This window comes from Pundamilia nyererei, unplaced genomic scaffold (assembly GCF_000239375.1).
Source record: "Pundamilia nyererei isolate P.nyererei 1_Seehausen unplaced genomic scaffold, PunNye1.0 scaffold00075, whole genome shotgun sequence".
Taxonomy (NCBI): Eukaryota; Metazoa; Chordata; class Actinopteri; order Cichliformes; family Cichlidae; genus Pundamilia; species Pundamilia nyererei.
This window is the reverse complement of record NW_005187476.1, coordinates 935,367-950,924: the sequence shown is the minus strand read 5'-3', so window position 1 is coordinate 950,924 and position 15,558 is coordinate 935,367. Positions and strand designations below refer to the sequence as shown.

Below are 15,558 nucleotides of genomic sequence, written 5' to 3'. Positions count from 1 at the left end.
GTGTGTGTGTGTGTGTGTGTGTGTGTGTGTGTGTGTGTGTGTGTGTTTTCCTGCCAGCTTGAATGGGTCCACCTCCGGGTCAGAATACAATCTGAATATATTTTGTCTGTTGTTCCATCTGAATAACAAAGAGCTAAGTGCGCATTTGCACACATACACGTATCGGTGGTGCTTCCATTGTGTACGTGTGTGTGTCTGTGTGTGTGTTTGACTCTTTCACATGCGACAGTGGAGAGTGTGGATTTTACAAAATATTTTGCGGCTTCTGAGCTGAGGAGGCTGTTTGAAATGTAGATGTGCAGGCGGCACGTGCTGTATAAAAGACTTGTAAAAGGCTCCCATCCACGCGTGTTGGTGAGTCTTTGCATCTTTGTTCAAGCAGCTTTTCTACACGTTGATAACAACCACTATATAAAACCATTAATGCAATATAAGATTACAGCTGTTTTCTATACAAACCATGGGTGAGGTCACCATCCTGAACTCCAATCCTACGCCATTAGAATTTGTATTTATTAGGAATTGTTCTCTCAAATCAGGTGACAAATAACAATCAAGACAGGAAGCGATTAGGTGTGATTTCGCAACCAGAGAATGCAGAAAGTCAATGATATTTAGCAACTTGAGCCAACAGCAGGTGAAATAAGCGCTGATGATGTGAAGTGAGGCAGGTTGGTCTCGATTTGAACTCTTCTCAAGTTCAAAGCTGATTCCAAATTCAAGAGAAGCAGACATCTCCAAAACAGTCTCGAACAGAGGTCAGAGGAAGAACAGGTACATTCGATTTGAGGGTGACCTGTCCCTTTACGATTGTAAAGATGGAAGTATTTATAGCATCCGGTCTTTGGACATGAAATTGAAAGTGAAGCCATGACTAAAAATGATAATCGTTTTGATTGAATCCTGCACTATTTCTAAGGTTCGTGTGGGAGCATCAAATTTGTACCCTGGGAACCTTTCATAAATGAGGTCCCCGCTTCCCATTCGTCATTTTAATAGCATCAGCTATTTTTCTGCCAACTTCATTAGGGTTTGAAATTAACAGGAGTTGGGGGTAAAATTGAGATTGAGAGTTTATTAAATTGCACAGAAATTGCACAGGAACCTAACTTGTTATTCTCTTTGCCTCTTTTTTTTTTTCATGGCAATTTGATTCTTGCACATTTCTTAGCGTTTACTTGCGTCTGCGTTGTGCCCGCTTCTTTGTTTAATCTCGCATGGGCAGTGAATGCATTCAGCTTTGATTTAAACATGTGGCCATCATCTTTGTTGTTTCTTAACAACTCAATCTCGGGTGTTGTAGAAAATACATTCCTACTAAAATAGATCCACGTTCAGAGTTTTTTTTATCTTCGGGAAAGCAATGATAAAAGTATCACTGCTGCACTGAGCTGAAAGCCCTCTATCATCAGTCACACTCAGTTGTTAGCTAACTGTAAAACTCCCCCCTGCTGACAATTATACAGCAGAGTCTTCCCCGTCACCACTGCTCCGTAAGACTGTCGATTTTTAACTGTATCCACTTGAAAAGATCATTTTTGCTTTTATATAAAAAAAAAAAGGCCAAACTGGTGGGATTTTTTTAGATTTTCTGCCTCTTTCTTTGTCTCGGGTGTCTCCTGCCATTACTCGGGTTATGTCACATGCCTCCGTACATCCTGTCCTCTCCCACACAGGTCTATGACAGTGATTACCTTAACTGCCAGCCAGCGTTTGTTAGCACCCCGTCGTTATCTTATGCTGTGAGACACGGAGCGGCGGAGGCTTTCTACAGTAAGATGTGGGGGCCGATGTTAATAATGGGCCAAATACTCCAGATGTTCCTTTGACGTTTCTTTACCTCCTCGGAAAAACAAATGCTGGTATTGTTCATCAGGAGGGCTGCTAGCCTTCTCTGGTCTTTCCTCCTGTTTTAGTTACTTTGTTTGGGATTAAAACTTTATTCAGGTTAGCTGTCATGAATGTTTTTACTGGCAGAGGGCTCTGATGTGTCTGAGATAGATCAGATTCTGCAGATCAGCAGGTTTATCGAACTAAAACTAGCTGTGCAAAAACAAAATAAAAATGCGACTTTTATAAGAAAGAGAATTAACTGATATTGTGTTCTTACAAAACTGAAAAAATAAACATATACAGGAAATGTCTTTTTCAGTTTGTTCCACTATGTCATCACATCCTTGACTATCAGGGTTTTCTCTATTATTCTAAGAGAATTTTGGTTTTTGTGTGCTGATAAAAGCTGGTCAGTTCTTTCCTCACGGACACCAGCCATGATTTCTTAAAAGAAATGCAGATTTTATTGTTCACTTTTGTGCTTCACCTCAGTTCACCATCTTTGGCCCAGTGAAGCTTTTCTGAATCATGTTCATTTGATCATTTTCTTTATACGATTTTAACTTTTGTGGATGCAGTGTGAAATGATGCTCACTGACACTGGTTTTAAGAAGTGTTCACGAGCCCTTGCAGTTACTTCCACTACAAAATCCTGTCTCTTTTTATCGCAGTTTGGCCCGGGGCAGCTCAGTATTGTTTTCCAGCCTAGTCCCTCACATGCAGAGATTTCTCTGAATCATTTATTGATATTATGTATTCTTTCCTGTTTTGCGTTCTTCTTAAATCATGAACTATTTGCCCACAGTCTTTCGCAGAGCGTTGAACCCATCTCCACCTTTGCTTCTGGAAAAGTTTGATGTGGCTTCCCCAACTCATTGTTGCAATGCAAAATTGGCATTTATATTTTTTTTACAGCAAGTAATTTGACAGTTTTGCCATTTGATATGGTGTTTTTTTTAAATACAGGCTTTAACTCTTTTCCAAATTGCTCACTTTTAGTAGCGTCTGAACATATTTGGAAAAACACTTGTTGTGAAATCAATTTCTAAGCATAATATCTTCGCCCTGTCTTCCACTTGACCAAAGAGCAGTTGCAGAGAGCAAACACCACATTAATTTTCGCTTACAGACTCATCACCACCACTGTGTATATAGCACTGTCATCATGACAAATTGTGTGAGTAAATGCGTCAACGCTGTGATAATTTACTTAACTTTAATTTTTTCATGTAAACTGAATGTTCGAATGTTCATTATCTTGTTCCATTTCAGAACGAGCACTTTAATGTAATTTTGGACACCACTTTGCACTCTCCTGTTTTTTTTCCCTTTTTTTGTCATTTTAAGTGCTCTGAACTGTTGTCTCACTTACATGATTTTTTGTGCAGAAAGATTACTCTAATTCTCGGGTGGGTTTCTACCATTAATCGTCACGATAAAGATTAAAATATATCCACAGTGTAAAGTTGATATTTAAAAGAATTTCTCCCGAGGCGAGTGTTGGGAAACATGCCCTGAAACCCTCCTACAGGATTTACATCTTTTTCTGTGTTTTTTCTTTCTTTCTTTTTTTTTTTTATTGCATCCGTGAAGAAATAGGGAACGTGGACTGAGAAAAATCCCTGGCCTGCACGCCTAATTTCAGAGAATGAATCCGAGCTTAACATGTAATTGATTTGTCTTGGTGATATTTTGATCTTCAGTACACTTACTTCCTTCCCTCCTTCTCATGACAGTTCTCTGTGTGTGGAGAGGAAGAAGCCTGTTGTTATATTGATTTGTATCTCATGTTGTGTTCATGATTATCCCCCTGAAGACCACAGAAAAGTTCCTGTTACTAACACGTTCCATCTCTGGTGGCCTCCAGCTTTAAAGGACACTCATTGGGGTTTTTTTCTTCTTGTGTTCTGCTTTGAGTGGCTTTGCATAAATCATAGTTTCTTAAACTAGGCCGCGGTACAGCCATCCATTCTCTGAAATAAGCTACCTTAGCTCTGCTGTATTGCTAGCATGCTGTAGCGATAATCACAATCATAAGGTGATTATGGGGTTGCTTTCTGAATGTGAATTGATCCAAATGAGACCATCCTTCCAAACAGAAGATAAGACACACAAGATAACTTCTTAAAGTGGTTGTGTTGAGCTTATTTCCAGGGTCACATTAGCATCCTTTGCAGGATTCACAGTTCAACATAGCACAGTCCCTCAGTCGATCCAGTGACTGAAATAAGCCACTGTATCTCTTCCCATTTAAAGCCAACTTTCTTCTAATTGGCTAGCTCTCAGAAGCAGGAGGCTTGACAAGCACTAGGTTGGAGCGTCTGTGCTTGAGATGGCTCTGTTGTGGACACCTCTTTCTGATAGCAAACAGTTCCAAGAGTAGAAAAACTTTTGGCTCACAGGGATTACTTGCACATACAGTTTGTGAGTATATCTAGACAACTGTAAATAACAAAAGTGTAATTCGGCCTCTTTACCATCTTTTATTTCTGTTTCAGCTCCAGGAGACTGTAAAGAGAAAACTGGACAGCGCACGATCGCCCCTCAACGGAGACCAGAATGGGATCTGTGATGGAGGCAACTACTCACCGACCACCAAACGGGTACGGAAGGAAGGTTCCAGCGGCATGGACTCACTAACAGGACTCCCTAATAACAATAATAACAACAATGTGCCGCCCATCTCTCCACTGCATCACCAAATGGACATTAAGCCCTTACACTGCGGGCCTAACACTTCTGCCGGTAACAACACTACAAACAGCAATGGGAACCATGTAGGCCGGACATCGGATGAGCTGGGGAAGAACGGTGGCAGCCACCTTCCAGACATGAAGCTAAATGGCTCACTGGACTTGGAGGACAGCTTCGGCCTCCTCAAAGACTTGAAACAGGAGCCCCTGGATGACGGGGGTGGAATGGAGTCGTCTGATCCCCAGTCTCTGTCCAATCAGAACAAGCTGTTCTCTGACATTAACCTCAACGACCAGGAGTGGCAGGAGCTGATCGATGAGCTGGCCAATACTGTGCCAGAGGACGATATGCACGACCTCTTCAACGAGGACTTTGACGAAAAGAAAGAGGCTGAGTTTGGCAGGCCGGCAAACAATCAGACGCCGGGCCCACAGGAAGCAGCTGGGAATACGACAACAGCGGGAGGGGGGGCCGCGCCAGCAGCACTGCCTCCTCCTCCACCTCAGCCTCCACAGGGAGGCCCACAGGTTCCCATGGGTTCACCACAGGTCAGTATCAAGAAAGTCAACACGATGTCCACTGGAAGGGGTATTTAACCCAAACTCATAATCTAAGTCATGACCACCTCAGGTGAATCAGACTTCTGTATTTATTTATATGATATATGTCTCTCACTGTTATTTCTGAAGATAAAATTATAGCTCTTAGAGCGCAGTCGCTGCTCTTTTAAGATTTCTTCACTGATTCAACTTTTTGATCCGATTGATTTAAGTCCAAACTGGTTTTAAACTACTAATACCTGAATGAAGCCGTTAATTATGTGATCAACAAGAAACAAACCTGAAGTGGTTTCTAAGTGTATGAGAGTATTGATGTGTTTCATAAGCTACCTGTGAAGCATTTTGGTCTTACACAAGCAGCTTTTAGCAAAACACAAAAATGAATAAAGGAAAAAAATCTCTAAAGTAAGCAAAACTTCTACTTAGGAATTTGCTGCATTTCTGCAGTTCATTAATCCTCGATTGTATTCTCCGCATCCATCCAAGTGATGTAAATTGTGTCATCAGCTTGAGACCTGATTCCTGAGAGTCATTCCTGTTATGCTTCTTTGAGGTTAGATTGATGCACAGTTCAGTACAGAAATGATATATACTGCCCAACGGAATATAATCAGCCCGGAATGCAGGCCAACACAGAAAATGTCCAACTTTCTGGACATTTCTCAGCTGTTCTAACTGCATTAAAGTGAAGTTGGTAACACATTTGCCTAACATGTGGAAGACCTCTAGTTTGAAACTTGGGAGGAAACATAGGTCCCTGGGAGTGTTGTGTCAGTACGGGCATCTGGCATAAACATCTGTGCCATATGAAAATATGAAAATTCATCCTCTGTGACGACCTGTTGTGAATAAGGCTGCAGCTGAAAGAAGCTTCTAAGTAAAATGACAACTGCCTTGCCAGCTAAAGTTATTGGGCCTAGATGCTCTGTAGGCTCTGTGGTGGTCGCACAAGATAGATTAACTCTCTGTGGCGTTATTATGAAATACAGCAAGCAGTTTATCCGGTGGTTAGCAGTCTTCATTGTTACAAGCGTCTCTGTGAAGCTTAAATTCAGAAGCACAGAGGTTTCCAAATAGCACAGAGAGAGAAACAGCTGCTTCTATTTCATTTTTTCAGTTTTCTAGCGACACCTAGCACCTCAAAGACTCCAGAAAATCAAGCTTTGTTGACCTGTTGATGCCATTTCATGCAAGCAATGAGCAATGCAGCAACCACAGCTGTGGCTTCCTGGTCTTGCTGTAATTGGGGCAAACTTACAGTTACAAAGTAAACCTTACAAATGGAACAAATGCACTATCAGTTAACTTCATCGGAAGGTAAAGGCGACTTCCTTTTCAAGCCAAATAGCATTCAGCAGTAAACTGCTTGTTAGTTTAGCTTAGTTATTATGGCTATACACAAATTGTTTGGTATTTAAAATGTTTGGTACTCAAAATGGTACCAAACCCCATCCGTATAAAATTTATGGTGGCAATGGCCCATAAAGTCTCGAATGATCATTTTCAGTTTGCTTTTCGTATTCTGATTAAAAAATATGTTATGTAGAAAACTTGCAAGGTGCGAGCCTGAGCTAATGTCCTTTTGGTTTCTCCTCAGGTGCGACCATCTTCATCAGGCCCTCAGTTTGCCACCACTGCCAATGGGACGCCTCCTCAGCAACCTTTGCAGCAGTCTCCAGCCGTTGCTATGGCATCAGGTTCGCCATTGCACAACTGCGTGGCTCGCTCCCCTCAGACTCCAACCCAAGCTCAGACACAAGCAGTCTCTAGGCCTGGGAATGGATACATGATGAACCCGGGGCCAGGAGTCAGTCAGGCGGGCACTGGACCTGGAGCAGCGGGGATACCGCCTGGAAGTCAGTCTGTAGGACCAGTAACGCCTGAGCTTTCCCATGCAGAGCAGCTGAAAGCATTTGCTCAGCAGCGTAATAAAATGATGCAGAAGCAGCAGCAGCAGCAAGCAGCTAACTGGTCACCTGCAGCCGCTCCAACCAGTCCCTATAACTCCGCTCACTTTAACCACGACAAACCCAACAGCCCCATGATGTATCCACCGCAAGCCTTTAATACACCACAGGGCCCTCTAGTGGGTGGCATGGCCCCCAACAACGGTCCCAAAGCCCCCATGAACAACTACCTCCCTCACAACCACATGGGCATGATGGGCCAGCAGCAGCCAAACAGCATAAACCAGAACGCCCTGTCCAAACAGCAGCAACAGCAGCAGCAAACAGCAGGCATGTTGTCCTACAGCAACACCAAACCGCTGAGTCACTTCAGTGGCAGCGGGGTGGATCACATAGGTCAGAGAATGACCCCGCCCATGCCAGGGAACAGTCAGGTCAAGAACCCCATGATGCCACCTTATATGGGCGGTGCGGGAGGTGGTGGCCAGGGTCCGGGGCCGGGTCAGACGCAAGGGCCAATCCCAGGACAGACAGCTCACCTGAGTGAAGAGCAGAAGAGGATGTTACTGATGAAACAGAAAGTGTTGAACCAGAACATGCCCTACAACACCATGCAGCCTCATGGACAGGTAAGGGGACAGCTTGGCGTTGTTGGTCTTAAGAACATGGAGGTTGAATTATTTCCAAAGCAGTTCATGTGCAGTCAGTACTGTTGCTTAAACTTAAGTCCAGAGTGTTTCCATCGTCTGCAGGTTGTGTGGTTTGGAGAGTGGATGAATATTTGGACTGTCAGTGAATATCTGAGTCCAGTGTTTCTGGTTCTGTTTTCTGCCTTTATAATAATTCAGTTCTGTAAATAATGAACTTTATACATCGCCTCCCTCATTATTCTTGTGTTGAACTGCAGTTGAGAGTCTTACCATATATGACTAGCAAATGTACCACCAAGGAGACCTGGCATTGACTGGTTGATATTAAGTACTGTATATAAGTCAATGAGAAGTTTCTGACCCAATGCAAGACCCCGGAGTCCAGGCTGGGTAAGCTAGTTGAAGAGCTATTGGACTGGTCTGTTAAAGTGTTTGTGGCTTTGATTATGAGAGCATGTTAGGGAGAGAGGGAGGTTACAATAGACTGCATAAGAAAGATGTACATCGTCACCCATCGCTTTGGAAAGTCATGTTTTTGAGTACTGAGCTGAGGCATTTCATGAATGCGGGCAGATCTGACTGTGACACTCCAGCTCATTTGATAGCGACTTACATATCAGTTATCAGTTAAGCGTTTTCTCAAGTGAGTTGTGGAATTTTATTCTTTACTACAGCACACTTTTTTTTGCAAGCAGACAAATCGCCCCCTGCTGGTCATTAGAAACGTGCTTCTGCATTGGCTACCATACCTGGAAGCTACAGCCATCTTTTTCATACAGTCTGTGTGTCTGGGAAAATTCAACCTATGACCTTCTGCTCATCCTTTGAATAAGAGCTAAATAAACTCCCCGTGCACTGGAGGTTTCCTATAAAATTCATTTGAACCCCATTTTTAAGCAGAATGCCCAAAAAATGCCCCCCAAAATAGAGGAGCTAAGAGTGTTTGACCAGTTGCTTGGGACGTACTGCAGAACATGGATTGCTGTTTTAAAAAAAGGCTTCCAGAGGTGCAGCCAGGGAAGGTAAAATGGCGGTAGTTGCCCCAGCAACAAGCCAGGGCTGGGAATAGGCATAGGAAAATGGCCTGTCGAGAGTGTATTGATGCCTCTGCAACACTAGCAGCACTGATAGCCTCCCCCCACCTCCTCCCCTCAGACACACAAGCGCGCACACACCACAGCAAGCACCACAGCTAAACGGCTCCTTAGCTCATATCCCCAATCTGTCACAGCTGACTGATGGCTGAGATTGGACCACTAAGCCAAGCTAGCTGCTGTCATTACCGAAAGCCCACCTCGGGCAGTTTGTTTCCTGAGCCCGGCGATCAGCACAGCCCACTCTGAATGCTCCAGCGGTTCAGCCAGGTGTCAGGTGTCCTTAATAATCCACCGGACGGAGGACGTTTGAGTGTGGGTGGACTCTATCTTAACAAATGTTCACATACTCGAGTGAAACCTCACACTTGTGTGGCTCTGGCGCTCCTCATTATCTCAGGGCTGATGTGCGGTTATCAATAGAAATTGCGTGTGCGAGTGCTTGTTGATGGCGCACTTTACGTCTCTGTCTGTCTCCTTCTGCTCGCCATGTCCTGATGATACAGCTACAGTCAGTCAGTCACCTCCTCCTCCCCTCTGGTGATCTCTGCGTCTCCTGTCCTGCTCCTCCTCCTTCCTCCCCCTCTCCTCCCTCGTTCTCTGCCAGAGACACTCAGCACCAATAAAGGAGCAGATTTATTAATATGAGGCCTTTGTGGCTGCTGCCTGGAGCGCTGTGTGTTTGTGTGCGTGAGTGGGTCAGTGCACATGTATGTTTGAGTGTGTTGCATAGATTTTTTTGAGGGGGGACGGGTGTAAGGGGAGGGTGGAGAGATTTATTTGAGTTAGCAGAGGAGAGTTGGAGACCAGGAAGAGAGAGGGAGAGAGAGAGGAGAAAGGCAAATGCAGAAAGCGAAAGATTTATTATGGAGGGAGGATGGAGCATATTACAAAGAAAGTCAAGGGCCTGGAAAGAGAGAAATAAGTGAGCAATGCTGAGTGGAGTGTCTGAAATGCAAAATATTCACTTATCTACACGCGTGCAGCCCGACTGCATTGACTGTAATTAGCGAGTTTTATTTTTAGTGACACGTCTCAAATAAAATCAGCAAAATCAACTATAAAACGTTAAAACGTGGGACAAATATGTCATTTATTCTTTTTTTTTTTTACTAGGTGTAGCACTTGAAGGGAAATTTCACAGATTTCAGACACCGAGATCACTTCTTAGGTCATTTATAACGCTGCTCAGCCTGTGAAAGCAACATATAATTGGTCTCTTATGATTTCTCCAAACCTATCAAAGTGCAAAACAAAATCTCAAGAATAGCTTAACTGTAATCAGTGTTACTGAGGTGGGTCGTATTAGATTTAATGCCAATTGGCAATATTGTTGTGCCAGTTAAAAAAAAATGTCTAGTAATCTCAGTTTCTTAGTTTTGGACTTTCCAACCATCTGTGCCCAAACTGTAGGCCCAGTGGATAAAAAGCTGCAAAATTCCTTCAGCATGTCATGGTGAGAACTCTTGAAAATAATTACAGCATATGCCAAAAACAACAAATTAATAGTCCTGGAAAAAAGATCGCAGCTTATCTCCCCTACTATGAATCTGAACGGGGTATTAAATGCACATGCTCTTTATGGGAAAGACAGATAATAAGCGGTGTTTATTATAATTATTGCTTTCAGGTGTATTCGGTAGTTTTCCCACTGCAAAGCCAGCATATTGCTGAGTAACCAGTTGCATTATTAGTAGCAGCTTCATCGCTGCTTATCCTTTATTTGTCCCGCGCAGCTAATGCAGAGATCACGTGATGATTAGCTACTTGTTTCTTTGCACCAGTATTAGTATTGGGGCAACCGTGGCTCAGGGGGTTGGGAATCGCATCTGTAACCGGAAGGTCGCCGGTTCGATCCCTGGGCTCTCTGTCCTGGTCGTTGTGTCCCTGGGCAAGACACTTTACCCTACTGCCTACTGGTGTTGGCCAGAGGGGCCGATGGCGCGATATGGCAGCCTCGCTTCTGTCAGTCTGCCCCAGGCAGCTGTGGCTACAACTGTAGCTGCCTCCACCAGTGTGTGAATGTGAGAGTGAATGAATAGTGGTATTGTAAAGCGCTTTGGGTGCCTTGAAAAGTGCTATATAAATCCAATCCATTATTTCCTCTGTGTTAAATGCAAAATATCATCCTGTTCTTGGAGTTCTTTAAAGATGATTGTGTCTGACGTATTCAGATAAACCACAGTGTGTTAAATCTGCTGATGACTGTCAAAGCTTGATAAGGAAGAGGTTAAGGAGAGCTGAAGTGAAACCAAAACATCTGGGTTCTGCTCCAGAAGAAAAGCTCTTTTAAAATCCCACTGACACTTACAGCAAGGCTACAGAGCAGGGCACCAAATACGCAGAAGACTTCTGAGTTTAGATCCAGAAAGATGGAAAAAGCAAAACAAGTAACCAACACTGAAGTGTCCATCAGTCTTAGCTGATGATAGCTGAGTCGTAGCTCAGTTTTTAACTGTAATCTGTAACTTTTTTCAAATTATGATGTGAAGTAAAGAGGAGGTTTGGCTTAGAATTTGAGGAGAAATCTATAATAAAAGACCATTGAAAGAAATGCTAAATAGGATCTTATGACTTCATCAATCGGCAAACTTATGATCCGAAACGCTTGGGGTAAATTGGGCAGTGTGTGTATCAGCTTGGATGAAGTATGAAGCTTCTTGCGGTCGACTTCTCAGTGCTGGAGAAATCGGCTGGTGAAAGCACGGATGGATGATCGGTTAAGAGAAGCTCAAAAAACTGCAAGGCTTGTGGAGTAAGGCCACGGTCTCGTGTTTGTGTTTGTGTAGCTCTATGGCCACGTAGGGAGAGCGATTTTAACCCGTTCAGAGAATCCCGTGAGTTCTCCAAAAAGGCAACAACACATTTTGCGGCCTGGTGGCCATGACAATAAGCGTAAGTTGAATGCCGATTGGTTGAAAGTTCACTTGCACAGGAAAGGTAGCCACAGCGGAGTTCACCGCAAAGAGGAAGAAGCACCAAAATACACCAAAGCTCAAAAAAGCTCAGACAGTGACTCTGCTTCTCATCCATGGACCGTTTTCAGTTTTCTTACTTTTAGTTCTTTACTAAGAAGTTCTTAGCCTCAATGAGAGAACGTTTTTTTAATGCTTCCCCCATGTGAGAGTACCCAGGTACAGCATGCAAGGCCTGGGTAGCAACTTTTCTTTGCCTTTTACCATGATGGGACCTTTAGTGAAACTCACCATGAATCAACAGCACAGTGTGAGGAATGGAAATTTCCTCACACTTTCCTTTTACATAGCGCTAAACGATTGGAGAATTTTCTTTATGTCAAACATTGCGGTTGTCCGATCATTCCCCTGACGAGCCAATCATCTGCTTTATAAGAGCACCATGGGACACAGACCAGCAGACGTTCAGTTTTTGACACAACCTTGTTTGTTAGCGTTCTTGATCGAGTTGTTACCAAAGACCTTATTTTAAGGCTAAGCCACCAAATTATTTTAAGCTTTTTGTTTAAATGCTCTGGCTGGATGCACGTTGTTCGTTATAGTGTTCCCCTGCTTTGCAAATATTGCTTGAGCTTCATTTTCAGATCCTCTCTCATTTGCTGAATTAGAGGTGCCGGTGGTTGTTGACTTAAATTAGGCCCAGTTAATGAAGTTCTGTTACTTTACAAGTATAAGTGTCCTCGAGTGTTCAAATACTTTAATTATGTTTAATTGGTAGAAATACTCCTTCTTAATGTCTGTTTGCTGCAGGGTTTGTATTCACTTGAAAAATCGGTAAAAACGTGCGTTTGTATTTGTGATGGGAGTCTCTCTTTTTTTTCGTTCCTAGCCGTTATTCTCTTTGTCTGCGTTGGTGTGGATGCTAGCCTTTAGCTTGGTGTGTGTTTGTGTGTCTGTGTTGGCTCACAGGTGGTGCTTAAGCATCACCGTCTCCCTGCTCCGTCCTCCCTCTCTCCCTCTCTCTGTTTCTGTGTAGGCTAATCCAGTTAGCAGCTGCTCGGGGAAACTTCAGCCTCGCTCCTCAAAAGCTCGTTAGTCAAGCTTTAATTGTTGCTCCCTCGCTTTGCATATCGCCATGACACTAATTTATGCCCGTTGTCGCGGTTACCGTCGCCACGGTGGCGGATCTCTCAGTGGAAGCAGCAAGTGGGGGGAAGCAAAGGCGTGTGCTTGATGCTTGTGTGGATGTCTGCATGTGGTGGATGACGCGGCTGTCTCAGTGTGTGTGTGTGTGTGTGTGTGAGAGAGAGAGAGAGGCGGATGTGGCTTGTTGCACAGAAGTGTGTGCAGCTGTGTGAAGCCAGCAGCTCGTGGGCGGATCTCTGGGGTTATCTGAGTAATGATTGGATGAGAGTGGATTGACAGGCGTTGGCCTCAGAGGAGAGCTTCTACTGATGAATTTGAGCGGGAGGTTTGACTGTGTGTATGTGTGAACGAGTGTAGGAGATCACGGTGTCACACACCAACCGAGGTGCACGAAGGAGCCTGCTGATGGCCCGTGAGTCACGACAGCAACCCACTCTTAGATGCACACACATGTATGCACGCACTCAGCAGCATACACAGGGTTTGAAAAACACCCACAGGCATGCACACTCTGATAAATCCTTTCCTGCTTCTTACTTTCTCCACCCCTCTATTTCCAGAGGTAAAGCCTCTCTGTCTTCTTTTTTCATCCCTTTCTTCATCCTCCTACGGAGGACATCCACAAAGCTGCAAACTTAAAACACACACACACTTTTTAAGTACACCCAACTAGAGCCCAGAATTTCAGGGACTGGGTCCTAAGTGTCGATTCCAAGGACAATGCACGAAATGCATCTCCACCCTTATTTACAGCTCATGGTTTTGATAATAAGTGATAAGCAGGGAGTTCACTTAAATGAAAGAGAATTTATTCACCGTAACCTAACCAAGAGACAAATATCACCAGTACATTGATGCAACGTGGAGTGAATTAGAGAGACTGAGCAGCTCACCTGGGATAGCTTTTATAGCCTGGAAGATTCAGGTGAGCTGCGTTAGGTGAGGATCCTTCCATGCCAGTCAATTATCAGTCACAGCAGGACAGCACTTTCTTGACACACCCTCATCTGTCTCATCTAGGGTTAGAAAACCTGCAGCATTAGTGGAAATGACATTTATATAAAAGTTTTCTAGTCTTATTGACCCTTCATTCATACAGTGCTTTCATCTACACACATTCAGCACTTGATCTAACTCACATCCGCGGCTAATTCACAGCCACTCGTGGATATCGTTGGACCGGGGAAGAAGCTAGAGTCTTGGTTTTGAACATTAGCATGGGATTGCTTAAACTTTAAATCTTCCTGAAAATTATCAGCAGTTAAAGGTAAGGAGCAGATAAATTAAAATGGACGGATTTATCACTGACTTCACTGGGTGATACGTGCACATTTAAGCAGGAGAAATGATCCCAGAATTGTCTGAATCCAGACAAACACAAAATAGGACAGAAATCGTGCCTGTATGTGTGCTGACTTATGTGCATGGGTAATATTAAATGAGAAAACCTGAAAGTAATTATTTGAAATAATAAGCCTCGGTGGATTATATTCCACCCTATTTTCAACTGTTTTCTGGTACCTAAAAGTGAAATGACATTTTCACTATGCGCCGAAGCAGGAGAGGCATAAAGTGCTGCAAAAACATTTACCATAATTAAATATCTGAAGCTCCCCAAAACCTCCCACTCAGTGTGTCTACACACCCTCCACTGCTCAGTCAAGACTCAAGCCCATGCACTGTAAATATTATCAGCTGATTTTATGACAGTCAGCTTCTATGTTCAGTCACTCTGAGAGCATTTTTCCTCAAACATGTGTCACAGAAACAAGAACAGCTGTGTCTTTGAAATTCAAATCTGAGCATGAAAAAAATGTTCTGAATTCAGAAATCAGAGTACTAATGTGCAGTAGACTGTGGCTCCAGCAGGGGATGTTTGCAGAATCACTTGTGTATTTCAGTGGGTGCCAAAGTGGGTAATGCACCATGATGGGATGCCTCAAGGATGCCCAAAGATTTGTTCCTGTGCATGAAATTTAACGTGAACAAAACAAATAAAAATCCACACGATCATTTTGCAAATGTGTTTTTTTAATTCTTTGACTATTATAGGTTTTAATAATTAATAATAACAGCATAAAACGAAGAATTATACATTTTTTTCCTTTTACAACAGTAGGGTTTGTTTCCAGAGAGGAGTTTCTCTGTGTGCTCACATAGTGAGGCATAGTGCACACACACACACACAAATACATTCATGTCCCAGCTACACTTAAGAAGAAAATTCTAAATGACAGTTAAAATGGCAAATAAAAATATCAAAGAAACAAGCACAGAAGTTGTGTATGATCTCCAAAAAATTGAAAATAAAGCGAAGATTTTTTGTAAGTAAGATCAGTAAAAACAAGTCATTTTAACTGCCTTTCCCTGCAAAAGCTCAGTTTAAGTCAGTAATATTCAGCAATATTTTTTTCTCTATATGGGCTCAGTGAGAGTGGATACCTGTGGATACATTTTGCACACATAGAAGCCCTGCCCATTTTCTGTTCTAACCCTCCGTTTGAAGTGGACAGCCAATCAGAAGTAATTTAGCTTGAAGTGTCAGAAAGGGAGCTGAAACGGCTTCTTTTAGACAGAAAACAAACTGAGCATCAGGTCACACGATGCCATTCGAGTAGAGTCCATAAACAAATACCGAGCTGGAAATGAGCAAAATTCAAATTGTATCGTATATTAGTATATATTGGAACTGTTTTTTAAATAATTATCAGCAATGCTCAAAAACTAAGAAATGCATTAGGGGATATATCTGTGTTAAC

General features: G+C 43.1%; 1 protein-coding gene across 1 annotated transcript in view; it reads left to right on the top strand.

The window, feature by feature from the left end:
• Positions 1 to 15,558, top strand: part of maml3 (mastermind-like transcriptional coactivator 3) — a 127,902-nt gene that overhangs the window by 57,007 nt on the left and 55,337 nt on the right. Inside the window, exons 2-3 of the mRNA XM_013911931.1 lie at positions 4,332 to 5,075; positions 6,685 to 7,623. Coding sequence (XP_013767385.1) covers positions 4,332 to 5,075; positions 6,685 to 7,623 — 1,683 coding nt within the window. The remainder of the gene's footprint in view (positions 1 to 4,331; positions 5,076 to 6,684; positions 7,624 to 15,558) is intronic.